Source organism: Tamandua tetradactyla, chromosome 1 (genome assembly GCF_023851605.1).
Source record: "Tamandua tetradactyla isolate mTamTet1 chromosome 1, mTamTet1.pri, whole genome shotgun sequence".
NCBI lineage: Eukaryota > Metazoa > Chordata > Mammalia > Pilosa > Myrmecophagidae > Tamandua > Tamandua tetradactyla.
The window spans coordinates 113,506,210-113,534,102 of record NC_135327.1 but is presented as its reverse complement, the minus strand read 5'-3'; the positions used below and the strand labels follow the sequence as shown (position 1 = coordinate 113,534,102).

The 27,893-nt window shown below is 31.5% G+C and overlaps 1 protein-coding gene across 3 annotated transcripts in view; it reads left to right on the top strand.

Annotated features, from left to right (window-relative positions):
* Nucleotides 1–27,893, top strand: part of PHF14 (PHD finger protein 14) — a 236,051-nt gene that overhangs the window by 164,740 nt on the left and 43,418 nt on the right. For 2 of the 3 annotated variants that reach the window (XM_077122758.1, XM_077122768.1), the window contains exon 17: nt 14,943–15,060. In XM_077122758.1, the coding sequence (XP_076978873.1) occupies nt 14,943–15,060 (118 nt within the window). Of the gene's footprint in view, nt 1–5,979; nt 6,118–14,942; nt 15,061–27,893 lie in introns of those variants that run through there. The other variant, XM_077122776.1, reaches the window with a different exon arrangement.

Sequence of the window (27,893 nt, the reverse complement as noted above, 5' to 3'; positions counted from 1 at the left end):
TTCTGAAGCCTACTTTATCTGAATTTGCTATATACACCCCAGTTTTTTCATTGTTGTTGTTATTTTACTTTTATTATTTGCATAGTTTATATTCTCTCTGTTGCTTTTAACAATCTTTGTCATATATAAATAGGTTTATATTTGTATTTATAAACTATATACATATTCACAAATATGCATTCACACATATACACACACACATACAAATCTAACGTGGACTGGATATGGTGCCAATTAGAAATTGGCACCATATCGTTGGGACTTGGCTGTTTTGTCCAATCTGACAATCTCTATCTTATTATTGAGATTACATCATTTAGATTTAATGTAATTACTGATATGATTGGGCTTAAAGCTAATATTTTGCTAGTGTCCTCGTTTATTCCATCAGTTCTTTCTTTCTCTTTTCCTCTTTTTCTGCTTACTTTTACAATTAATGTTATGATTCCATTTAATCTCTATTATTGTCTTATTATTTAGACCTCTTTAGAAATTTTTTGTACTACCATAGGGTACAATATACATCTTAAACTATCACACTCTCTTCAGATATTATTTATACTTCAATATAGTGTAAGAAGAACCTTCCAACAATGTACTTCCAATTCTTCCCCCTTCTCTATTGTGGTATTTTGTGCTCCTGTCTTCTACAAATATGCTGAAAACTCAACACATTGTTACTGCTTTTGCTTTAAGCAGTTAGTTATATTTTAAGTAATGTATCTTTCCTAGTTACCTCAAATGTGTTGGACATCATGGGTTGAACAGTAGATACTGAAATATTTATGCCCCTGTATGCCTGTGCAGCAAAGGTGGTCTTTCCCCACAGTCTTTCCTCTCCTTTATCAGTAGACTGCTAATGCTTGCTATTTAGTGCTTGCTGGTTTGGTGGTATGAAACAAGAGAGTTTTCAGTGTCCCTCAACTCAGTCTTACTATTTCCTGTTCCTCCCTAAGGGATAGAGGATTATTTCCTCTTGTCTTTCCACAGTGGGATTTATCTGTGCCTCTGTTGGACAACAATGTTGCAGCCCTTCTAGAAACATTATAGCTTTTGTTCTTTATTAAAAGAGGCCTAGCACCCTTCCTAATCTGTCACAGGTGTCAACAGCTGAAGCTCTTCAATTTTCTAAATTACCACTTGAAATTAACGAGTATTGCAATAGAAATGTAGCAGACTGTATTATTTGATATCAGAGTTTCATTTTTTTGGTATGTTAGAATCAGGGCTAGGAGGAATTTGAGAGATTGCACTATTTAAAAACTTACTTGATTTTTGAACCTCCTCAGGAATTTCCTTCATACCTTGTTACCCAGCTATTGTTTGAATATTTTCCCATACCAGAAATAACTTCCTCAGAAACATATAATTCATGCTAGAGACAAGAGTTAGAGCTATCTTAGTCCTTATCCCTTCCCTTTTCATTCTCAGACTGCATTTTTTTTTTTTTTTTTTTGGCATGTGCAGGCACCGGGAAATCAAACCCAGGTCTCCAGCATGGCAGGCGAGAACTCTGCCTGCTGAGCCACTGTGTCAGACTGCATTTATTATATCCATTGTACCTAATTCAGTGACTTGTTCAGTAAAGACCATTGCACTGAATAAGGATCAGTGAAGTATGTTTAATCCCAAATTTTGGCATGTTTTCCTCTTTCTCAATTTCAGTCTCTCTGGCATTTTTCATTTTCCCCTACCTCCAATCTGTCAAAGAGTCTTTGGAAATTATTTGAAAGCTAAAAGTATCAGAATAATTTTGGGAATGATGCTTTATCATAATATTTCCTCATAATTATTCCCTGCCTTTCCCATTCTTCGTCTCTGCCTTTTTATTGTATTCACCTTTGCTGTTTCAGTGTTTCCTTATGCCTTCTTTCCCTCTTGTTCCTTCTGATTAGCTCTCCCTGGGCCCCACCCTGTTTGCCTTGACTCTCCTTATTTTTATTGCTAGTATATAACCAGGTTCTGTAGCTCTAATATATGCCAATTCTTCCAGCCTTCTGCATCTTTTTTTTTTTTTAACCGAACAAAATAGCCAAACCTGTGCCCAGTTATGGAAGGTCCACTTGTGTACTCCTAATATCCAGAGCAGGGCATATGTAATCCCACTTTTTCATTGCCTACTGCAACCTGCTGTTTTTATTTCGTTTTCTAAATACTGTGATTCTAACACTGTTTTAGGTGTTTACTGAATAGTTTAGGTTAGCAGAAAGGTCTTATAGCATGTAACATTCTAATATTTAAAATTGAATGCTTTGTAAAATTGTTCTGAAAAGGTACTTGGCCATCCCTTCCACCAAGATTGTAACCGTTTTGTCTTAGACCTGGCTTTCTAAAACTCGTGATAAATGATTTAAACTAAAGAGATAATTAGAAAATAAACTTTATCTTAAAGTGATTTTTAAAGAATGCTTTTCTATTAGTAAAAATTGAGGTTCTGTTTAATTTTCAAAATGTTTTTATTTGGATAATGAAGGAACCCAGGTATCATTGAATTTTTCTTACTAAGGCAATGCTTTGATGATATTTAAGTTAAAAAAGAATATTTTTTCTTCTGTAATTAGGTGGATTTGATGATTTTATTAGACATGTGGAATGGCTAACCTGCCTCTCACATTTGATGTATGACATTGTTTGACTTTCATATCCACATTAAAACACTAAACCTTTAAGGTACCTTTGTTTGATTTATAAATACCTTTTGTCTTTGTTATAAATGTTTGAATTTTTAACTTTTATTTTTATTTTTTAAATAAGCACAGTATTGACAAGTAATTTGTATTTAAAGAAAACAGAAGCCTGAACCTGGTATATATTACATAGTGAAGTGTGGTACATCTGGGGTATGTAATTTTAGAGTAGTAGACATCATAATTTCAAGCACATGTAGCAATGAAATATTTCTCATTTCACCATTTATTTTTTAGTAAGATTTGTTTTTGCAATTTTCTAGTTATTTTCCATTGCAAGTGTGTTAATATTAATTTCTACAGTAGTGGGCTTATCTACTATATATATAACCATTTGGAAAACACTGGGATTTCAGCCATGGTTTTGCCACTGGCTAGCTGAATGACTCAGAGTTGCCTCTAAACTAATTTTCTCATCAGTAAAACGAAGGCATCGACCTCCTTTTCTCTCAAATTGTATAACATATAACTCGGAGAGATTCCAGGACAATCACAATTGAATCCTGAAAAGGATCCAGAAGTCTATAATCCTACCATCTGTCTGATACTTGAATGCTCTCCCAGTGTCATTACTAAGTAACAGGGAATGAGCTTCTACTGGGATCTGAGGTATATAACTCATTCCCACTTAAGATAGTTCTGACCATTGGCAGTTTCTCCATGTGAGCTGATATGGTTCTCCTAAAAATTTCAGCCCCTGGAGCCATGTAAAACAGTATAATCGAACTTCTGGCATTATATTATTTTCTGGTTTTTCTTTAAATTAAGCATCATGTTTCATCTGCTCCTCGTGTAATAAGGTTTTGATGTATTTTGTATTGTTTTGGACGTTGTAATATTAATGAAATTAGAGTAAAATGAGTTCAAAAATAAAATTGGATATAAATTTTGGTGTTGACAAATTTTGATATCTACGTAATGTATGAGAATCTCATATTTTTAATGTTTCAATTGAACCCCATAGAAATGTTGTTTTGAAGTTTTTATGGCCTGGGAATTATAATAATGCTTATGTTAGATGCATACTATGTCCCAGTGTCTGTTCTCTGCTTTCTCAATGTACTATCTTCATTCAGTTCTTAGAACATTCCTACCAGGTATGAATAACTCCATTTTAGAGATGAGATAATGAGTTACAGAGACAGTAAGCAATGTGAAATCGAAATTGTTTAACTTAGAAGTTATATAAATTATATAAATTTGCCTATATATTAAAATATAATTTCTTCTAGAAATTATTACTGTTGTGTTTGATAAATCGACTATCCTTAATATTAATAGTTGCTGACATTTATAGAGAGGTTATCATGTACCAATCAGTGTGCTTGTGATTCCCATATATTATCTCATTCAGTCCTCACAGTAAGGTAGATATTAATTTTATCCCTTTTTTACAAGTGAGGAAACTAAGGGGAATTACTGCCCAAGATCACTTAGAAAGTGGTGGAATTAGAGTTTGAAGCTAGGCCATTTTATACAGCTTTAGCCATTATACATGCATACTGCCTGACCACACACACTTCCGTAGCATTTATCACTTTGTTGGAACAAAATAAATGTATATCTCCTCTTGGCAGGTAATTCCAACTGTACAACCGTATAGATTGTGGATAGTTAACTGATGCATGGATCAAGGAAGCCCTTTGAGAATAATTCTTTCCTTTTTCTACTTTAATTTGTAAATTAGCTTATTAGGTACTGTGGTATAAATACAAAGCCAAAACTTTGTCTCTGATTTAAAAGAGATCTTTTGTCTCAGAAAGATAGGAGCCGAGACAAGTCAAACTTCTTATTCTGGCTTTAAAGGAAATATTGAAATATTAAATGAAATTTAGGTTGGAGACATATTAGCAATAGCTATTTATTTTTTCAGAGTTTGAAGCAGATTACCATGATATATGTATCTGTATTAAATGCATATCAAAACAAAATTAAAATCTATCATTTGGGTTGTCTGCTAGTCTCCTTCAATAGAAATTGCACTTCTGTTATAAACTTCATGGTTGCTTCCTCTTGCATTATGCTTTTCCCTAATGCTTAACCTGCAGATAAAGTTCTTAGATAATCAGATTTAGAAGGTGCTGAAAGCTCTTCACCTAGAGACTGAAGCACTAAGAAAAGTTTGCCCAATGACCTTAATATTCAACAATGGAATTCAACTGCTTCCACTTATTTTTCATATACTGGTTAATAAAACATTTCTCTGAAAATTATGTTTCACATTATATTCTTTATTCTAACACAATTTTGGTTTTGCTTTTATGGGAAGTTACTTACTTTGACATGATATCTCTTCTCAGTAGTGCATTATTTGTCTCTGATTGTGCCACTTTTCACTTTCTTTTTCTCAATGGAACTTAGAAGCATTAAACACAGCTCTGATAGTTATATTTAAAAATGAACTTTTTCTGAGATGTGTGACTAATTGGCAGTTTCACCTGTATCCACAAAGAACTAAATATCTGCGGGAAATTATAAATTTTTATGTTTACCATAGTCAAAAATGTTACTTCTAGTCACTAGGTACCAGAAATTTCTCCTCTGAAAATAAAAATGCAAAGGTAGCAAATGAATATGTTTCATAAATCTGCCCCCAATTAGTATATTTATAATCAGTTATAATCACTGATAGGATCTTTGCAGTGAGGTGCATTTCTTATGACCTTTTTACTGCACTATCCACTAAATTGGCTGGTTTGAAATATACTTTTGACAATTGTAACCATACATTTCTAGTATAAACTTTTTAAAAGAAAGGCAGTGTAGGCACAAGTGATAAAAATCATTTGGAAAATGTCTTCCCTTAGACTCTACAACTGAGTATAATCAGTCCTGTAACATTCTGATATGGTATGCTTATTTTCAGCACATTACTTGCTTTCTTAAGCATTGCTAAATTGCCATATTTGATGAAAAAAAGAACAAACTGCTGTTTTTATTTTAAAACATTTATGGATCCAATACATGTTTGCTTATATAAATACAAGCTCATCGCTTTTATATTATTTTCATTTTTATTTTTGTGGGGTAGATTTATTTTGCCAACCAAAAATGATAATAATACAAGAGGAGGCAACTCAGTGTTTCAAATGATAAAATTGTTCCATTTTAATCAATAATAATTAAAAAATGCAAGACCATGGCATTTAGATTTAGAGTATCTGTGTCTCTGGACCAGGTCATATGTTATTTGACTCTACTGTGGGATTGTTAGTATGTTTCATAAGACATAGTGCAAAGCTGCTATGTTCTTTAAATGTTAATGTTCTTTTCTTATCACTTTACTGTGTAGATACCCTTCATGAGACCCAACTCTGCCACAGCTCATCCTCGGAGGCAATCCCGGAAACCTCTTTTATAACTGATTTTAAAAATGTGGATAAAACTCTGAATAGAGTACATAAAGTAAAGGAGAACAGCTATCTTGTCATTTCATAAGCTTTTCACTGCAAAAAGTTCTGTTTGCTTGTCAGATTTGGATAGAATGTAATTGATTGGTTTGTTACTTGGACTGACAAGGCAGTTAATTTGCCTGTGTGAATTTTTTGGTTTTTTTTGCACTAATCAGAAACAATTGATATGTGCATTGTGGAAAAATACTGGATAAATGTCTTGTCAGAGTTGTCCTCGTAAGTAATGTCTTGCCCCCCCCCCCCTGCTTCTTTGACAAATGATAATATACAGTGTTTGGACTTACTGAAGAGTTACAGAAGCCTATGAGACTTAAGTTGTTATTCCCTGTTGTTGAACAGTACCACTAACAAACAAGAAAGACAATGCTTTCCATTAGTCTGCTAATATGCTTCATCTAATTTAATACATATATTCATATATGAAATGTTACATTGTGAAATAACTATAGACACATTAAATGTTATTTCTATTTATAATATTCAGCAAAAGTGAAAGTAAGACTTGTGAAACATGGCATTCTAGTTTTGACTCATTAGTCCTAGTTTGAACCACTGATTTTATTAGCATGAAATTTTTATAACTTCAGATTTTAAGCCCAGAAATAAGAATATGTTGATTTCTAGATTTTTTTAGTAATTCCCAAATTTATTCAATCTTTATTGTTTTAATATAAACTTGCTTTGTTCAGTGTAATTTTATTTTCTCAACCTTAAATATGAAGCTGTGAAATGAGGGAGATACAAAGCTTATTGACTATACAACCTGCCATCTAATGAAAGATCATCATCAACATCTGTATGTTTCCAGAGGTTTACAGAATTAAAACTTGATCGTCAAGCTTTAATGATCCAGTTTTAAATCAGCGACAGAAATATGTTGAATATTCCATCACTCCATCTTGAACTGGTTTAGAAGAGACTCTGCTGAAATTGAAATGCGTATATACATGTAAATAAATTGTTAACATGTCTGTTAGAGTTCCCTGACTTATAAATGTGGTTTGGGATATCTTTTTAGGTATATTGACAATTGAAAATAGTTTAAACTTTAGGAATAGAGTAGGCAGTGTTTTAGATAATCAAGAACAAGTGTATGCCATGTGCTGATAATCTGTATTTATGATAAGGAATCATGTAAGATTGGATAAGATGTTTAATAAAAGTAACATGATGTATATAAAATTATGTATAAACTGGAACTTTCAACATATTTAAAGACCTCTTATAGCATTGGAGGGAAAATATTAATCTGTAGCAATACCAGCAAGCTCTTTTTTTTTTTTAAGAATAAAAAAGGACTAATTATTAGTCACTACATAAGCTTAGAAAAAATAGGCAATTAATATTGTTGCTGAACTCTAGCTGATTTTTAGAAAAATGACAGGTTACCATTTTCTTAATGGAGTCTTTGCTAATGCATTATGCCCTGACCTTTTTTAATATATAGTGTGAAATTACTAATGGTCATTTTATTTTAGGTCTTTTGGGAAATCATTAAGCCTTGTGGTTTTTGTGTCATGTTGATCAAAATCATTTCCATCTTGGTTCCAGTTTCAGGATTATATTGTCATAATTCTCCATCTTGCATTTTTCAATGGTGGATGTGTTGTTCCATATTTGATATTAGTCCTGAAAAGCTTTTCATACATCACAAACATCTACCACATAATTCATAAAATAATAGGTCTTGTAAATGTATGGTTTGAATAGGAGAATTCTTGAAGGAAGTAGAATAAAGAACTTTCTCCTAATAGTCTCCCATACACTTTTCTATTTTTACAGTACAAAATTAACCTTTGTCTCCAGTTGCTATTCAGAGGAGATATTAATGTGTTTTTAAGAAAGTATGCATTAAATGGTTCAAATTTCACAGATATATACAGGAGAAAATGGCATATCAAGTAAATGATGTTTATTTGTCACATTAGAGAAAGGAAGAAACAAAAAAAATGAAGGAAGTGAATCTGAAATACTAAGAGAAGGATGATATGGTGGTGTATAGTGGTGGTTCTCAAACTTTATAGTTCATCACAATCACAGAAAGTATTTTTAAAGACACAGATTGCTTCCCTATTCCTCTTCTTTTATCTTCCCACTGCTAGCCTGCCTTCCCTCCACTCCCACATTTCTGGTTTATTGAGTCTGGGCTGAACCCTGAAAATTTGCATTTCTGACAAGTTCTTGAGTAATACTGCTGATGTGACTCTGGCTGCTGCTGCTGCTGCTGCCACCCAGGGACTCCGCTTTGAGAACTGTTTTTATATACCATTGAAAAAAAACCTCATGTTTTACTCAACTGATAAAAGAATGTAGCTTAAAACATCTTAGAAGGACACTTAGCTTTTCAAAAATATGTTTCTAGATAAAGAAAATTTGTAGTAACTTCAACTGTAATAACACATATAATACAATTTCTTTATTTTTATAAATTCTGTTAAATATTTATTTTACACCAGTTACAGGGATGGGACTATTTTACATACTGAACTGAGTCAAAAAACTCTCAAGGAACGTAGCCATTATCTATAATTCAGTAATTTCTTTGTAAAAACAGACTTGAAATTATTGTTATATAAAAACGTGAAAAAAAATTTAGCTTAAAGTTTTATCAATCTTAGGTTTAAAAATTATATTTATGCTTCATTTATCAGTCATTCATTTGTCTTTTAAATGTTTATCTGATTTTACATTCATGATGTTAAAAATAGCTTGCTGACCAATAAATAATAAAAATATTCACAGTCATAATCTAATTTCTGTTTTTACATCCTGTTAGGTACTTAATGAGACCATTCCTTTTAAATATGTGAAATCACTTATTTGTCAGAACTCACAATAGGAGTATATACGTTTTATGAATATTTCAATAAAATCTATACAAATAAATTAGAAGACTTCTGCGTAGCAGAAGAGGTTTATTTACATTATTAAGAATTTTTACCCTCTTTAGTTTCTGAAGTTGTTTTTGACAATTGAAACTCATTTAAGAGACTTAACTTTATTGTATGAAGGCAGAATATTTTTCCTCCCAGTCTGAATCAGGATTTTTAAAATGTATATAATATTAAGAATTGTAAGTTACAAATATATCTGATATGGCATGCTTTGCAAATATTTCTTTATAAAAGCTTAGGCCTCTTCTCCAGTTCTCACCCTAAGAGTTTCTGCAGGCCTGCTAATAAGAGTCACTGTTCTTCAGGTACATAGATATAATGAAATTGGATGCTCATGCTGGGTTTTGTAAATTGAGATTAACCTCCAGCCATTATCTCATTTGTCTGATTTACATTGTAAAATCAGGATCTACGTTATTGATTAGAGCATAATGAGTTAATTATGAAGAGGGAAATACAAAGTTTTGTGGGCCTTGAGCACAGCAGGTTGTACTGCTGAAAAATTTTCAAGGGCATGACAGATGGAGATCAGTTTATTAAAGAACAAAGCAGATATGCTTCAGGTATGGAAATGCCTAATCTATCTCTCACGCTGTGAAGAGGTACTTGACATTTTTATATGAACTGTTTTGTTTTATATTTTATTTTTCATTTTAGTTTTAATCTTGTAACCAGACTGCTGCAAATGTAGCTGATTGATCCCATTCTTTATGTTGCTACTAAATAAGGATTTAGATAATTATCCAAATATTTTTCCTATTAATACACCTTTATGAGTAAAGAATAGTTTTATCTTTTTTACTACCCATTCAATATAAGGAATAGATTATTGTTGATAATTGTGTTACTTTAATATTGATAGAATGCAGAATTTTGTGTGAGCTTGTACATTTTCTCCATCTTGTAAGATGTTTAATTGAAATAATTGGCTATACTATTCAGTGAAAAAAATCCATCAATGCTGGTTAATAAATTCGTGTAGGTATTTGTGCGGCTAGTAAGGTTTTAATTTAAATCTCATTAATTTGTTTGATCTTGTTACAAATATTTACATAGAAATTATAAAAAGAAAATCCAACCCATCAATTCTCTTGCTATTTAGTTCTTTTAAAGTGAACAGATGTAATACTACATATTTTAAAGTTTTAATATTTTACTCTATGTAGACTTGAAGAGGGTCTAAATACAATCTTCCATTAACTTAAAAAAACAACTGATTGTGCGTCAACTTGATCTCCATCATGGAAAATTTATATCCTTTTCAAGTCTATGTTATGGCTGTCATTGTTTGTCTTCCTGAAGTTTAGTTTGTTGTCTGTCTATAAATTATATTCATAGGCATTGTACTTCAGTATTTTGTTTGTTTGTTTTAGAGGCACTTCATTTAGATAACTAAAACAATGAGATGTTCAGAAGGAGTATACAATGAAAGAGAAATCAAATCAATTGTTTTATCATGTATTCCCTCTTCTTTACTACTAAAGCAAAAAAAAAAGCCTTTCTGCTCTAAGGGAAAAGTCAAAAAGAGGCCATTCTTTTTTCCTCCCTAATATGTACTTAAATATTTTGACTAGTTTTTTAAAAATTAGTTATTTATTTGGAGTAATCCCCTAATAAAATTATCAGTTGAAAATTGAAGGAGTTAAACAAACCCTATGTAACACTGACTTTTAGTCTTGTCTCCTAGGAACAGGAGGAAATAAATCAGTTGCTTCCTTTTACTTGTGTGCACATTTTCAGTAATCAAATAAACAGATGACTACTTGGATCATAGCACATATGAACATAAGTCATTTTCTTCCTCTTTGTCTAGAATGCTATACTAACCATATGCTAAGTAAGTATTGTAAATATGTATAGAACTATGTTTAATTGGTCATTGCATTTTATTAACTAACATATAAAAGACCGTATATAAAGTCACTTTATTATTCACATCTGTGTCTGTTATGAATCTGGTGTTTAGGGATTTGTACTTAGTAAGAATCTAATTAAACATTCAGGTTTGTTTTATCTTATAAATGGGATTCGTTTTATCTCATTTAAAATTGTAAATTTAGAATGTCTTATCATATGTACAGTATTTATTAGATGACTAAAGGATACTTCTTCAAATGTCCAGATTGCATTTTATTGAAAAAATCCATAGTGTTTCCTTAAAGGTTAATTTTGTATTCTTTTTTAATATTTTAAGATATTGCATTCGTATTTAATAATGTGCTACTGGTATTTTAGAATAGTCTGTTTTTAGTATATAGACATTTGTGTTATTTAATTAAGTATATTGTGATATATCACTGCTTTTGTGGGTCAGTGACTGCTTTTGCAAAAGTTATTTTAAACATTCACTATTTACTTTGATAAGTATGTACTATATTATATACATTTACTTTAATAAGTATATACTATAATATATATTATGTGCTTTAATTACTTGTTTCCAAGTATATATAAGAAATAGAGGTAGAGACAATAAATAGTAGTTAATCAATAACTACAACTTGATTTCAGCTTTTAGGTAGCAGAATGAATGTATACTTTATATGGATTATTAATTTTTTAAGTTTTTAAAATGGTATGAATTTGTAATAGAATTTCTTGGCTTACAAGATTTGATAAGTGATACAAAGTGGTATGTTTGTGTGTGGCCACTATTTTGACCACCTGTGTTGTTCTTTGATATCTCGGATTCTTAATGGTGCTTCTTACATTTGTTTATGACATGTTGATTCTTGCAAATTTTGTTAGCATTCACTTGTGTTATTCAATATATTTTGTTACTTAAAGCTATAAATTTCTGCAGTGTAAAACAACCAATTTTTTTCCAGATGGAAATAATTTCAGACATCTCTAAAAGGAACTTGTATTTAGCAACGTGGCTGTTGACTTCAAGATTAGGTTATTTTTAAATGTGTTTGCTTTTCCTCTCCTGGACTTTGGCTGTTCCTAAGAGTATTAACTGTTGCTTTTGGCTACTTATAGTTTTATTTATTGGTTAGTCAGCTATAAACCTAGAGAACTTCCATATCATCCCCTAATTCTGACAAGTGAATGCTGCTTTCCCTCTAGAACCTGTCACAACTACATTAGAGTTCCATACTAATTCATTCTAAAAAGTATCATTAATGAATTCATTCTAGAAAGTATCACTAATGAAGGCATTAATCAGTAAGGATTAGGTTATTTCTAAATGACATATACGTCAACATTATCTTCTGTCAGAGTTAGCATTTCTTCTTCCTTCTGTATTAGTTCTTGTGCTACAAGATAACTTGATTTTTATAATTGGAATCAGCAACAGATAGGAACTATATTAGTGTAGCAGACTTGTTCTTAATTTATTAGATGAAAATCCATAGCTATACCAACATAAATTACCTAAGTACATGAAGGTAAAAAGTAATGAATTATGATTCACCTTTACATTCATGATGGTGTTCGCCTCAAGTTACACACTAGAAGTCATAATTTGCAGATTATTATGACAGAATTATAAATATGCAGTGGTTAGGGTGTAATTTGATGTTGAGCTAAGAAACTTAGTACCATAACTCCTCACTTCTCCAGCTCAGATTAATCAGCAGTTCAAACCATATGGACATTGCCTGAAAACCTGAAATTTAGCAAAAAGCCTAGTTAACATCCCACATTCAGTCCATATAGTTAATTCAGTAGAAGTCTCATTTCCTTGACCTTTTAGCTTCAATTTTTGCATAGTGTTAATATGCTTAGTGGTCTGGTTTCTATATCCAGAACAGATTATTGTTGGGGAAAAAGGTGCTTAAAGACAAATACACTAACAATATTAGGAAGCATTGGCTATTAGTGAGTGAGGACCTGAAAACTTCTAAACATTGAACACAAGAATTAAAACACAACAGCAGACTAAGGATACTCACTACAGATACAAAGGGCTAGTATGCTTTTAGATTCAGTAGCCATTTTTGTTACTCATGCTATGACCATAAGATGACAAAGATAAAGTGAATTATATTTAAAATATTTTCTTGGTGAAGCAAATAATAGGATTCTTTTAAAATTTTCCATCAGAGATGATTAAAATAATAGTTTTAGTATTTGAAGAAATATGCTGTCAGCTATTTAGAAATCTCAACCCTCTTATAAATTCAGAATTGCTTATACTCTGAAGGTTCCTTTATCTATGTATTTAGTAGAACAGAAATTTTACCAATTGAAAGGTCAGTAAGCTGTATTGGGAAAGAAAAAGTATATATTTGTTTCACTTGCTGTTTAGTGTCTCTTATTTTTGAGGTAAGCTGTATATTATCTATTATTTTTTTCTCAATGCCAGAAAAGCAGGTATTTCAATATTTTAACTGCTTTCAGATATGTATTTTAGATGGTTCATTTATAATATTTCCATAATAAGGAAGGTGTTATTATTCCAATTTGATTTTATGTACTCCTATACTAGAATTATCAAGTCCATGTAAGACTAATACTAGTGTAATATGGTATCTTGCATCTAAAAGAAAATGTTTTTGGAGATGAAAAGTATATAAGCTTATTTGGTTCATAAAGAAATGCTCTATGGGGAAAAATGCATTTACTTTTGACGTATAATTGTGTATTAAACTTCATGTACTGGAATAACTTAGTTAAGTTGCTTAACTTTTCTGAAACTCCTGCTTCCCAAATGGGTTTTTGGAGATTGGGTTATATTGTAGCATGATATGAATTTTTTAATCAAGATTTATAGCTCCTTTCATTGTGATAGGTATTTTAAAATCAATTATTTTTCTCTGTGTGTTGCTTTTAACGATAGCTTTCTTTTTTTTTCTAATAAAGGTTATTAAATAGTAATTTTGCATTTTATTCAAGTAATAATGTCTTTAAAGTTTTCTCTCTAGTTTCTTGTGGATTTCTCGACTTATGAAGTTTTAATTCAGAAAGATTTAAAGAGAATATGACAGAATTGGTTTGGAAAAAAGTGTTTTTCAAATAAATGTACAAAGGTTACACAAAGAAAATGAAGAATATAACCCCTTCTATAAGACGTATGCATCTTTCTTATTTGTTGTTAAATTTTGGTCTTGTTGTTCCAACTGATGCAAAATTCTTTTTACAAAACACTGAAATAATACAGATCTTTCTTCATCGTCAGCAGGATGAGATTGTCTGAAACGAAGAATAGGTATGATAGTTTTTTTAGATTTTATATATCTGAGGTGAAAAAGACACTATCAATAGATTTGTTAATAAGCTAATATGGTAAGAGATTCTTTGAAAAACCAAATGCACAGAGAGAAAGTATAGACAAATTTCAAGAGAGTATTATGAAATTCTTAGGTTTCTTACCCTTTCAAGTATTCCATGATTACATATGTAGATTGTTTTTATTTGCTATTGATTGTGTTAACACACTATAAATGCTAGAACATTCATTGGCAATCTCCTTCAACTTGGAGAAAGAGAGTAATGAGGTATAAATTAAAAGCATTGATTGCAGTATAGTGTAGCCTGATAGAATTCTTTAAGGTTCTAAAATTTTACAGGCATTCACAATGTATTGGATAGTATTCATAACTTGAATTATCTGTGTTTGATATTACTAAATGTTTTCAGATTTCTGTTTTAAACTACCTCATAGCCAAATGATTAATTCTTTAAGTTCAAAACTGAAGTTGTTATGGTTGTTAACACATATGACTCTGTACACATATATTCATTCATATGCTTCTAACATTTTTACTATCAAAGTGTTCTGAATGATGTTTGTGTTGTCTTTTTACTGTTGATATAATTTATTTTTCCAGAGACATTTATTTCAGGTTTAGATTGCCTTTGTCATAATTAATTTAATAATCTTGTGAGCCAAGGATAGAATAACTGTGCTAAATTGAAATGTACAACAGTTTGCCTTTATATCTTTGAAAAGAATGCTTTTTACATCATTTAGATATACCATAAATCTGTTTACTCTGCAGGTGTGATGAATGTAGACTCTGCTACCATTTTGGCTGTTTGGATCCTCCTTTGAAAAAGTCTCCTAAACAAACAGGTTATGGGTGGATATGTCAAGAGTGTGATTCTTCATCTTCTAAGGTAAGAAAAAAAAAGTCTATGAGGAAAAGTTGCCTCCTTTAGTTTTGCAGGTCTTTCTATATCACACCAACAGCTTCCTAATTTTATAGAGAATTAGAATATAAGGGACCAACATTTTAATCCCATACACTTTAAGAATATAGTGCTAGTTTAACAATATAGTGGTGTTGCCCTTAAATTACGCAAAAACAAAAAAAAGCTCTACAAAATTATATAAATTTGCTGTGTAGAATATTTAGCCATTTTTGTGCATTCTCTATATTACTGTAGCATATTAAATAGTATTCTAGCAGCCAAAAAAAAAAAAGTCACCCTTTGCTAATTTAGCAAATTTAGGGATTGGAGGAAAAGTCTTCCCTGATTCTTATGACTTACATTTGTTTTTCAATAAAATCGAATTCTATTTTGTAGTCAATTCATCTTAAAATAAAATAAATGTAATGCAAATTTTTTTATGATTTCTTAAAAAAAACTTTTTTGTATCCTAAATCATATTTTTATATTTATTTTAGCTGAGTAGAAAGGGTGAAATTTATGATTGTTTAATAGATTATCCTAGAAAATAAACTGTTGAAATTATGTCTTTAGAAAGTCAACATTCTAATCTTGAACCTTGGTAATCTACAGTCTATGATTATTGTTCTTTGGTGTAAAGTGTGTGAGTGAATAGTTATACTCCTAGTACTGTGACTCATTTGACAGAAAGATTGAACATGTTTGAACTAAGAAATCTATGTCACCTGTGGGTTAATCAAATTGTTCTTCCTTAAAAAGACAACAGCAATTAACTATTATAGTGTGAATATTAAACCATCTTTCTTAAAGGCCCCTTAAATGCATTTTTCTTTCCTTGAATGAATTGAAATTGATAGTGAATTCCTGTTATATTCTAAAATCAAAAATGTTCTTTTTATTACTAGTTAATATAGCTTACATCAGCTTACCACTGAAGTCTTCTGCAAAAGTTCACTTATTGAAAACTGTAATCATTTGAAGGGTTTTTTCTAAGTAACTAGAATTTAGTTACTTATTACAAAAATGCATTTGAAATTTGCATTTTTAAATAATGATTTTAAAAATGAATATTCTGTACATTTTATTTAATAATCATAGTATTTTCCCAAAGATATAAACTTACTCAATAGCAAGTATTATTTTCTAATCTTTTTATGAAGATTCAGATTTTAGACCCTTATTAATATAAAAAAATTTTATTGTATAATTTAAAAATGCATCAAGAAATTATATTTAAATGAAAATATAGTGAAATGCTACAGATTTTAGATACTTGTCTTACATGACACCTTGTGATATATTTTTCTAAGTGAGAAATGCTACAGATTTTAAATACTTATCTTATATGACACCTTGTGATATATTTTTCTAAGTGAGTTTTTTGTGAGGTTCCTTCCTACCCCCAGCAAGCAAATTAGAAAAGCAGTTTGCTGCCTTTTGTATATGTTTTTTAAAAATTATTATTAGAAAAGCTGTAGGTTTACAGAAAAACCATGTGTAAAATGCAGAGTTCCCATATACCACACACCCCCATTACTAAGACCTTACATTAATGTGGTATATTTGTTACACATCATGAAGGAATATTATTATAATTGTGCTTAACCTATATTCCATGTCTTACATGAGGGTTCCCTGTTTGTATTGTACAGTCCTGGTGGTGGTGGTGATAGTGGCAATTTTAATTTTGATTCTAATAACATATATACAGACTAAAATTTCCCCTCTTAAACCTAATTCAAATATATAATTCAGTGCTATTAATTATGCTCACAGTGTTGTGCTACCATCATCATCAACCAAAACTTTTCCATCACCCCAAACAGAAACTCTGTCCAAACTAACCATTAAATTTCCATGCCCTTTCCCTACCTCAGTCCCTGGTAACCTGTGTTCTAGTTTCTGACTTTGTGAATTTGCTTGAAGACATCATGTTGAATGAAATAAGCCAGACACAAAAGCACAAATATTGTATGAAATAATTAGGATAATCATATGTTCTTTTGAAAAGTTTCTAGTTACTATAAATATGTAGCATTATATCAAATGCAAAGAGAAACTTTAGTAAGTCACATGTTTATTTAGTTAATAAACATTGAAAATGCAAAAGGTCTTATTTCAGATTTGTTGGGAGTATATCATACATTTTGTAGATGCTACAGGTACCTGTACCCCTTAAGAAGGATCCTTTTTTTCCTCTGTACCAGTAAGTGGGTCTTTGGATTCTGAATGAAAATCCATTAAGAAAACGAATTATTAGCCTCTGTTGTGTTTGCTCTACTCTAACTGATGTATAGTTGAGTACCAAATGTAAACATCAACATTTTCAAAATGTCATCCAAATGTGGCCTCTTCTATTTGGTATATCACAGTAGTTTATTGTAACAATTTTAGCAGTAAAATGGGATTGTATTTTCATTTTACCTACATTACTATTACATATTTCTACTTTTTTCCAATGGAAAATAAAATTTATTGTAACACTTAAGTTGAAAGTTGTGCATACTTACTTCATCCCCTATTTGTGTTGAATCATTTCTGTTTTGCTTGCTTTTGAACATTTCCATTCCAACCAGTGGATAGTAAATTTCTGGTTACCATTTTCTACTGAAAGGTGTTTGCTAGTAGAGGGACCTGAGAAGGAAGCATTGATAATGTCGTACTTTATGATTCAGTGAATTGCTATAGAATCTTTTAAATTAAAAAAGCAGTATATTATTAACATTTGAGTCAGACAAATTACTGTGATCTTAGGGCCTGAAAGAAACCCAGAATGGAAGTTAATATGCTTTGCTAATTCTTTATTTCCCTTAATTTACTGTAGTGGAAAATTATTTGTTAAGTAATATTGGGTGTATTTGCCATGTTCATGTATCTCAATGATATGAAAAAGTAAGATAAGAAGTAGTTACTGTCGTGAAAAGGAGGGATGTAAATAAGTTGCCAGTAAATTTAAGTGAATATAAAACTTATTACAGCCATAAAATATATCTTCTATTCCCTTTCTTTGTTAGTCAAGATTGTTAAGTCCATTAAGTCTTAATTTTTATTATAACAATTTGACTCCCGTGTGAGAAATTATTTTTGCTTAGAATTTTAGATAATATAAGGTTAGGGTATATAGTTGAATATTTGCTTGAAAATGCATTGCATTTTAATATTATTTTTTCTCCAAATCTACGTTTCATGGGAAACTCTAAAATACTGCCATGTATATTCTCAGCAGCATTATATATTTCCATATTATTTTATCTTTCAAGTAGCAGGGTATTTGCATTGGGCGCCCTGAAGGCAAAAAATCTTTCCTGTCATTAATCTTGCCTGTTACATTTAAAGAAATTCCATAGAAGTCTCACAGATTTATCATACCAAATTCCATAATTTTTAATTTTACCGCACAAAGCTGAAATGCACCTCTAAGTTGTTAGCTTTAATTATATGAATTTAATGAATTATATGAATTTAAAAGTAGAATGACTGTTTTTCTACCTAAACCTTGAGGTATGGCATGATAAGATTGTTTCTCTGTCTCATCGACTCTTTATGAACCTCGGTAGTCACTTTAGGTTTCATGAAAATGAGCACCTTCATCAACACAGACATATACATTTACATGAGGAGACACCAGTATACACATGTATACATAAAGACACATGGAAACACACACACATGCACAACCACCATAGATGATAAAGTTAACTGTAATCACTTGATTAAGGTTTTGTCTGCCAGTCTTCTCCACTTTTTTTAAATTAATAATTAATATGGAGAGAAGAATCTTGAGAGTATGTAAATATCCTATTTCTCATGATATTTTCATTTTCTGTTTTATTCAAGGGGTTGTATTGATTATTATCATTTTTTTTTTAATATTCAGACTGTCCCAGTTTTGATTTGTGGAAGCCCTTTTCAAGTGTCCTTTTGAGATAATTCTGTCATTCCTCAAGTTCTTCCTTATTGAAGAAGTACTAGGCTCAACTTAACTTTCCCTACCCTCACTACTGGAATCAGCCATTACTCCAGGGAGCCCTGGTTCCTCTTAGTGGAAAATGGTATTTAGAAACCAAGATCTGGGTATTTGGTATGTTCGTTGTTACTAGGATGCTCTAGTTCATCTCAGTAGACAAGGCCAAGGACTAGATGTATATATATACTTTATGTTTTATTATTTTTTTATACTTTAATACGTATATGCGTTTACATCTATATTCCTGTATCTTTATAGATTGAAAATCATTTTAGTTTTCTCCCTTTCCGTATGTGTTAACTACTTTGTCAGAAACTTTCCCATTATCTGTAATATAGATTCTTATCGATTAATCCCCTGTTTTAATCTTTTGTCATCTTCTGCCTCTCCTCCCTTTCCCCCAACATGGCCTTGATGGCTTTTGGACTGAATTGTTCAGGAAGGGAAAGAGGAAAGGATGAGAGTGAGCATTTGCATTTGTTAAGTTTCACAGTTGATTCTAATGAACAGCCACATTAATAATTGCTAGTATAACTATTTTATAAAATTTTCAGAAAATAGAATTTTGAAGATAAAATTTTAACTTTTTAGTGTTTTAAATCAAATATAGGCAATGTATAGAGTGCAAGTGAGATTTAAACAAACTGACATTTAAAAGTTAGATCATGTTTTAGTTTGCCAGAACTGCTATGACAAATACTGCACAATGGGTTGGTTTTAACAACAAGCATTTATTGTCCCATATTTTTGAAGGCTAAAAAATCCAAAATCATGATACCGGCCAGGTCATGCTTTCTCTGTTCTGGTAATAGTAGTCCTCAATCACATAGTGCTCTGTCTCTACTCTCTGTTTTTTTCCAGCTTTTGGCTTCTTCTGACTGACTGACTAATAATAATATCTGCAAAAGGTTGTATTTACAAATGAATTCATTCCCACTGGTACACAGATGAAGATTTGAACATGTCTTTTGTGGGGTACATTTGAGAGACAATTCAATTGAATTTATGTAAGGTATAAAGTAGACTTAATGTTGCGTCATTTAAAGAATAGAGTATCGTTCACTATTTAGTCTTTCCTAGGGTATACTTGATACAGAGCTCAACAACTTTTATCTGTTGGAACACCTCCAAGTCATATATATTCACAGGTGCTGCTAAGTATTCATTAGATTCTTTATGGTGACAGTGCCAGTTACTGTTCTAACTTTTCATCTTTGTTTAAGCTCTGTTTTCTAAAAAGCCATAGAGTATGCATGACAGGCCATTATCTTACTACTATAAGATGATCTCTCTGAGCTTGGAGACCCCTGTTTGGTTCACTCTTATTTGATCTTTCTAGTGTACTACTCTTTGAGCAGTAATAAATTGTGAATTCATATGCATAGAATTCTCATCTAAATCCCTGTGAAAGGTTTTCTGGAACTACAAATGCATGACAGACCAGCTTAGGCAAATGTAATTTCTTGGTAATTGTTTGTATTAGAAAGAAATCTCTGAGTAGGGAAAAAAATGATTTTTCTTCTTTTTTCCCTTTCATTTCTTTTTTATTTTCCAAATTTTCCTCAGTGTGAATTTTACAAATAGAATTCTTCTCATATACTGTTAAAACAGTGTACATAAGTGTTTATTTTCAAATTAAATAGTCATTGAGAATTGTGCCACTCTAAGGACTGAGCAGAACACTCTCTCTAAGGAGTCTCTTGTCACAGTACATTAAATAAGCAAATTTAATTGAACTCAGTAATATTGGAAATTGAATGTCTGAATTTTATGCATTATGAAGATTTATGAAAAATATAAAATCAAAATGAATTATCCTTTAAAGTTCTTTTAAATTTGAAGCATATAACTGCTCCATAAAAAGAGGCTTTTTGATATTTTAAATATTCATTTGACCTTTGGGATTTAATCTGACATTGGGTTGAATTTTTAAGTCTGAATTTAGAATGGCTGACAAGAAGTCATTTTCTGGTAAAACTTACACCACTTAACTGTCTTAATTCAGTGCTCATCTAGCATTTGTATGACAAATATTTTAATAACTTACCACAGTGTCCTTTACCAAGCTTTACTGAATGTTGGTTTGCCTTTTTTACTGATACAGGTATATAAAGGTCTGGAGAGAAAACTGTTTACAGTGTATTTTACATTAGAATCACATAGAAAATCTGTGGTGGTTTGTAGACCTTCTAAAAGTCCAAGAGTTAAAATTATAGTGTGCTTATCCTTGATGATGGGTATAGTTTAGAATCTAAACTTTAGATTTCCTCTTTGCTCTTATTTGGGAGAAAGCCTACAAACTGCTAGTTGATCTTCTATCTTATCCTAGACTAGAGTTAAAATTATAGTGTGCTTATCCTTGATGATGGGTATAGTTTAGAATCTAAACTTTAGATTTCCTCTTTGCTCTTATTTGGGAGAAAGCCTACAAACTGCTAGTTGATCTTCTATCTTATCCTAGACTAGAGTTAAAATTATAGTGTGCTTATCCTTGATGATGGGTATAGTTTAGAATCTAAACTTTAGATTTCCTCTTTGCTCTTATTTGAGAGAAAGCCTACAAACTGCTAGTTGATCTTATATCTTATCCTAGACTAAGTTCAGACTGCTGCGAGTTGCTCTGTTTTCTTTGTCAAGCACAATTGTTTATATGAATGTCTCTTAAGCCCTTCATTTCTAGTAACAGTGATTTGTGAATTCAGTTCAACAGAAAGTAATAGCCATTAACAATTTAATTAATTTTACTTGGGGTTTTGCTTTTTTTATAAAAGGAAAGTATATTACTTATTTAAACTGAACTTTTATTTATGAACATGTATCTTTATTGTCTGCTGAAAGAGGTTTACTTGATTGTCATAAATATGTTTTCTAAGAAGTATTTCTAGGTAATAATCTTATCGACTGTTTTCAGAAAAACACAGATTGTTTATTGGTCATCCTTTATAATAGAACTGGAATCAGAACTTAAATCATTAATTACTGTGATCTGTTTAGTTCTGTGACCTAAGGTAGTTTTCATGGAAACTGAGCCATACACACATCAGTAAGTGATGATCAGGTGTCCTTAAGAATCTATTTGAAAATATGATTTCTTTTCTCCAGATAAATTGTGTCAATATTTATTAAACATATTTTGATATATTTTGGTTATTCATATTTATAGAAAAAAAGATTGTAATCTCTAAAATAGTCAGAATTTTTTTTATATTCAAAATTCACAAAATTGAAAAACTAAGTCACTTTCTAAGCTGCACTCACTGCAAACTTGAAAAATCAGTACATTTTCTTAAGTTTAGTGGCAGGTGGGCCTAATGTGTTTACATAGCATGCTGTGGAATACCATATGTGACAAGAAACTAAATCATCACTGAGATAATTAAAGTACAGTAGGGTACCATATATAGAAGTGCCTTTCAGAAATCACTAACTTCATATTATCCTTTATATTTAAAATACTAGGTTTTATTTGTTGCTATTTTGGGAATGAAAAGTCACTTAATTAAAAGTCTGGGAGTTGGCTGAGAGTATTTTTTATAAACCATATCTACCCATCATTTGAAATATTAAAATCTGGTCATATAGTATTTCGGTGTATAACATTATAAAAGTCAGAAGAAATATGGAAAACATTAATTATATAAAATTGTCATTTCAATATTTATATATTATGTATGTTATGAGAAAGATATTCATTGTGAAGAGATGGTTCTAGTCAAGTAAGCTAAACCATTTTCAGAGTTGTGAAAGTAACATCTGAATGATAGAAAAAGCTCAAATCCTAGCTTCAAAACCAGAGCATGAGGGTGGGCCACGGTGGCTCAGGAGCAGAGTTCTCACCTGCCATGCCGGAGACCTGGGTTCGATTCCCAGTTCCTGCCCATGTTAAAAAAAAAAAACAAAAACCAGAGCATGAGATTTCACAAATTCCAGATGTAGATATAGTGTAATTTGTTTCTTCTAATTCACTAAATATTTAGCTTAATTATTGTATAATCTTTCAGAATTACTTATCTTAAAATTTTTTATTTCTACCCTACACATTTTAGTTTAAGAAGTATCCTTTTACCTATAGCTGAGACAGATGTCAAGACAATTTTCAAATCTAAGCTAAGAAAATTCAAAAGCAAACTCAGATAGCAAGTGGAATACTTGAATTTTAAAGTCAAATATACTTAAGAATTCTTATCTTTTACCAACACGGAGAAAAAATCATGGATTGAGATTGGGGATATGGTTATGCCATGTTACTTATATTTAATATATTCATTTTTGATACTTCTGAAATTAAGATGTACATATAGTGGTTTGTATGTTTAAGTGATAATATTTCTTTTCCGTATTTCCAGTTTAATGACTTTTTTTTTTTTTTTTTTCACAAAAAGCCGTCATTGCATTGATGGGGTAATGGGTACACAGGTGAGTCCTGGCCCATGCACCGCTGACCTCCTCAAAAAATTGGTGGGGTGTCTGAGATATTGAAGACAAAGAGAATGATTAACATTTTATATAAAGTAAAAGTATGTGACATGATGTGGTAGAAAGAGCTTTGAAAAGAAACAAACTCATTTCAAATCTTAATTATTTACAGTGTACTATTGACTTTCAGCAAGCTGCTTCACTTCAGTCTTCTTCAAGTTGCTCATTTGTAAAAGATTGATAGCAATACTTGGTATAATAGAGGTGTTCAATGTAATTGCCATCTCTTCTTATTCTTAAAAGTAAGCAAACATTTTAGCCATAGAGAGAAAAGTTCATAATTTGTATAATGTTTCGATTTTCAAATATACAAGATGTTTTAAAAAATAATCTGAAGGACAGTTTTCCATTTTATCTTTTGTCTTCACATATAACAAGAAAAACTCCTGTCTTAAGAGTCTCACAGTGAATAACTTTGAATAATACTGAATAATGCTGAATGCTATTTTTAATGTAGAAAAGTCAATTTGGCTTAATCTCTTGTTATACTTCAGAGTTAATAAAAACTATCTTTGTACTTAATGTATTGATATATTTTTAAAGTGATGCATTTATGACTCTCTAAACTTTAAAAATTTACTTTTGTATAAGGTATTTTTCTAAATTAATTATATATCATTAGCAAAGAGTTGGTATTTTTTATATTTATTGCAATTCTTATTTCATAGTAAATACAGAATTTTGATTCTTTGTGAGGATCATACATGTTTTTATATGTCAAAACATGATATTTAGAAAGTAATGATTTTGCTTTCCTATTTAAGCCATTTCCCATAGACTGAAATATTATTACCTTGTTAAGTTGATGAAAACTGTAACTTAAAACTGAAAGGAAAATAAAAAATATAACAAATCACTGAAGACAGATGTAACAGATAAGTAATGAGTCCAGTTTGTTAAAGTTTATGCTGTTTTTTGATAAAAAAAAGATTCATTAAAAGAATGGCTTTTAGGGAACAGGCATCTATCAGCGATACATCTTTTCATTCTGTAAAGATTTGAATACTTTTAAAGTTAGAAATGTGGGAGATTCTAGGTAAGTACTTTCACATTCTTTGTGGAACCTGGAAGTTAAGGTTATTGACTTTTAGGGTACACTATGTGTGCCAGTTTGAAATTGTTGTATGCCCCAGAAAAGCCATGTACTTCAACATTGCTTGGTGGGATCTTTTTGATTAAGTTGTTTCTGTGGAGATGTGATCCACCCAATTGTAAGGGTGAGACCTTTTGATTAGGTGATTTCCGCGGAGATTTGTCTCTACTCATTCAAGGTGGTTACTTACTAGAGTCCTTTAAGAGGGAACCATTTTAGAAAAAGCATCAGAGACCTTTGGAGATGCAGAAAGAATATGCCTTAGTGAAGCCTTTTGAAACAGGTAGCCAGGAGAAAAAGTTAGCAGACATTGCCAGGTGCTTTCCCAGCTGACAGAGAAACTCCACATGCCATTGACCCTTTCTTGAGTTGAGGTATCTTTCTCTGGATGCATTAGTTTGGACATTTTTATGGCCTTAGAACTGTAAACTTGTAACTTAATAATTTCCCTTTATAAAAGCCCACCCTTTCTGGTACGTTGCATTACTGGCAGTATTAACAAGCTAAAACACTGTAAAAAAATTTAGAATTTCTGAATGTGGTTATGTGCCTATAAGAAGTACCTTCTTTTAGCATATATACCAGAATAAAGCCTCTCTCTTAGGTATGGAAATTTGTACTCCTTCTCAGATGTCACTAATGCCTTTCTTTGAAAAAAGTAGACTCAATATGTGCTTTATGTAAAGGGCAGGGATTTATACATATAAACTCTTCAGAACCATATCTTTACACCCTACACTTTCCTCCTTCTCTGCCCGCTTGCCTCTCTGATTCCCAGTGGATGGAACCATTAATAATAAAATGCCTCCTTAATCACAGCATATACATTTCCGTATTTGTGTTTCTTCTTGCTACTTAAAACGATGTGTACATATCTTTCTATGAATATCAGATATGTGTTTTTATTACATTTTCCATTGGCAAATTGCAAAGTAAGGCAACTTACAGGACTGCTTCACATTCTACTTCCACTGCCCATATAGCCTGAGCTAAGCCTGGTCCTGTTCCATATTAGATTATCAGCATCAGTTCTCATTTAGCAGGGCCCTATGAACTGCGTTAAACCAATAAGCTAGTGAAACATCACTCTCGTAATTCTACTTTATTTATCAGACAGAAAAAAAACCCAGATTTACATCATAATTTGAGATGTTTGTCACTTGTCAGTCCACACAGCCCAAATGCAAGTGATTTTTCCTCAGAGCATCTAAAATGCTGTTAACTATACAGTTTGAAATTCCCCATTTAAACCTGCCAAATCAGGATCTCTAGAGTGGTGCTCAGGAATCAGCATTTTTATAAGCTCCCCAGTGATTCTTAAAGAGCCACTGCTTTTTTTGTCTTAATTTCTTTAATGTCTTACACATGGATTTATTTTTAATAGTAGTATCTACTTATTGCATTTACAGTATAACGTTCTCAAACTTTACTGTTTTATAACAACTGGTACACTGATGATGCCTGATCCAGGTTCAGTAGAGTGGTATTTCCTGAGTCACCAATATACAGTATTCTCTTTCGTCTAAGTTTTGGAATAATCCAACATCTCAAGATACATCTCTGAGTTATAAATTCCGTTTTTCCCCCATCAAGAATCTTCCTCAGTTACTCTGCCTCATCCTTCATCCACTTCTTTTGGCATTTGACACTTGGTGACTGCCTCCTTTTTAAATACTCTTTACTTGCCTTCAAAAAATTCATTCCCTCCTGGTTTTTGCCCCTTCTTAGAAGACAGGTTCTTTGGTCTCTGGAGCTTTTCCCTCATTCTCACTGTGCAAATGACAGTGTTCCTAGCCAGAGCTCAATAACAGACCCATGTTGCATCAGGAAAACTTGAGATTTAGGTTTTAATGATTTTATCTACTTTCTCTAGGTTAATGTTCATCAAAAGAGAGTTTCTGCCTTTAAAAATAGTGTCTAATAATTAAGATTCAAAAATTTACCAACAAGTTTTAGTTGGTAGTTTCCACCATCTGATAGTCTCCTTTTACTATATAGTTATAAATGGTATTTACTTAATTAGCAGATTATATATTGTATTAACTAGGGTTCTTAGAGAAATAGAATCAGCAAGAGATATCCGTAGATATAAAATTTATAAAAGTATCTCATGTAACCATGGGAATGTAGAGTCCAAGGTCTGTAGGGCAGGCCACAAGCTGGTAACTCCAATGAAGTTACCAGCTTGACTCTCAGTTGAGGCTGGCTGGACAACCATGGGGATGGAAGAATCCAAATCCATAGGACAGGCTGTGAAGCTAGTGACTTCACCTAAGGGTCATGGACGAATTCCACAGGAGAGGCTCACCGGCTGAAGCAGGAAGAATGACTGTTGTGGATGCAGCTAGAGTAATCATGATTTAAGTCAATGAAATGTCCTCATAGCAGCAGACAGGCCAACACTTGCCTGACCAAACAACCAGGAACCACCACTGGCCGAGTTGACACAGGAACCTGACCGTGACACATATCAACTTGATCTCCAAGTGGACTGTTATACCAGGGACATTTGGAAGAGTGCTATAATTAATGTATTGGGCTCTTTTTGAGTTTTGATGGACTTCAGAGAGCAGTAACTCAAAATAGGAAACATGTTTTTCCTTTTATTTTTTTCTTCTCTTGTCTTTTCTCCGACTCCACTTTTCTGAAGAAAGTTTGAGTCAGAAAAAATTACATGCATTGAATTTTCTTTTCTCAGAACAAATGTAATATATGGTCATTGTAGAACATTTTTTAAATTAAAAAAAACCCCAAAAATAAAAATATTAGATTATCTGCAATTATGTCCCTAGAGATATTAAATAGGGATTTAATGTTTTAGTGGTATATTGTATTACAACCTCCTTTTTTTTTCTCATGGGCAGGCATCGGGAATTGAACCCAGGTCTCTCACGTGGCAGGTGAGAATTCTGCCACTGAGCCACCATCACACCACCCTACAACCTACTTTTTAAACATGGCAATCATATTATGCATTCTAATATATAATGGTCTTTTTTTCATATAATTGCATAGATGGTAGTTTTCCACGTGGTTAAGTTCTCTTTTCTTACTTGGTTTTTAAGTGTTATACAATATTCCTTTGCACTCTTAAGTGTAATTGCCAAGTCAAAAAATATGGACATTTTTAACATAAAGTTTCATACTTATTACTAATAATAGCAATGTGTATATATTTTCCACCACAATTTACATGACATTTTCTAAGTATTTGCTATGGATTATGTCATAGAATCCTCACCACATTGTTTAAGATGGTATTATTTTTATCTCCTTTGTGTT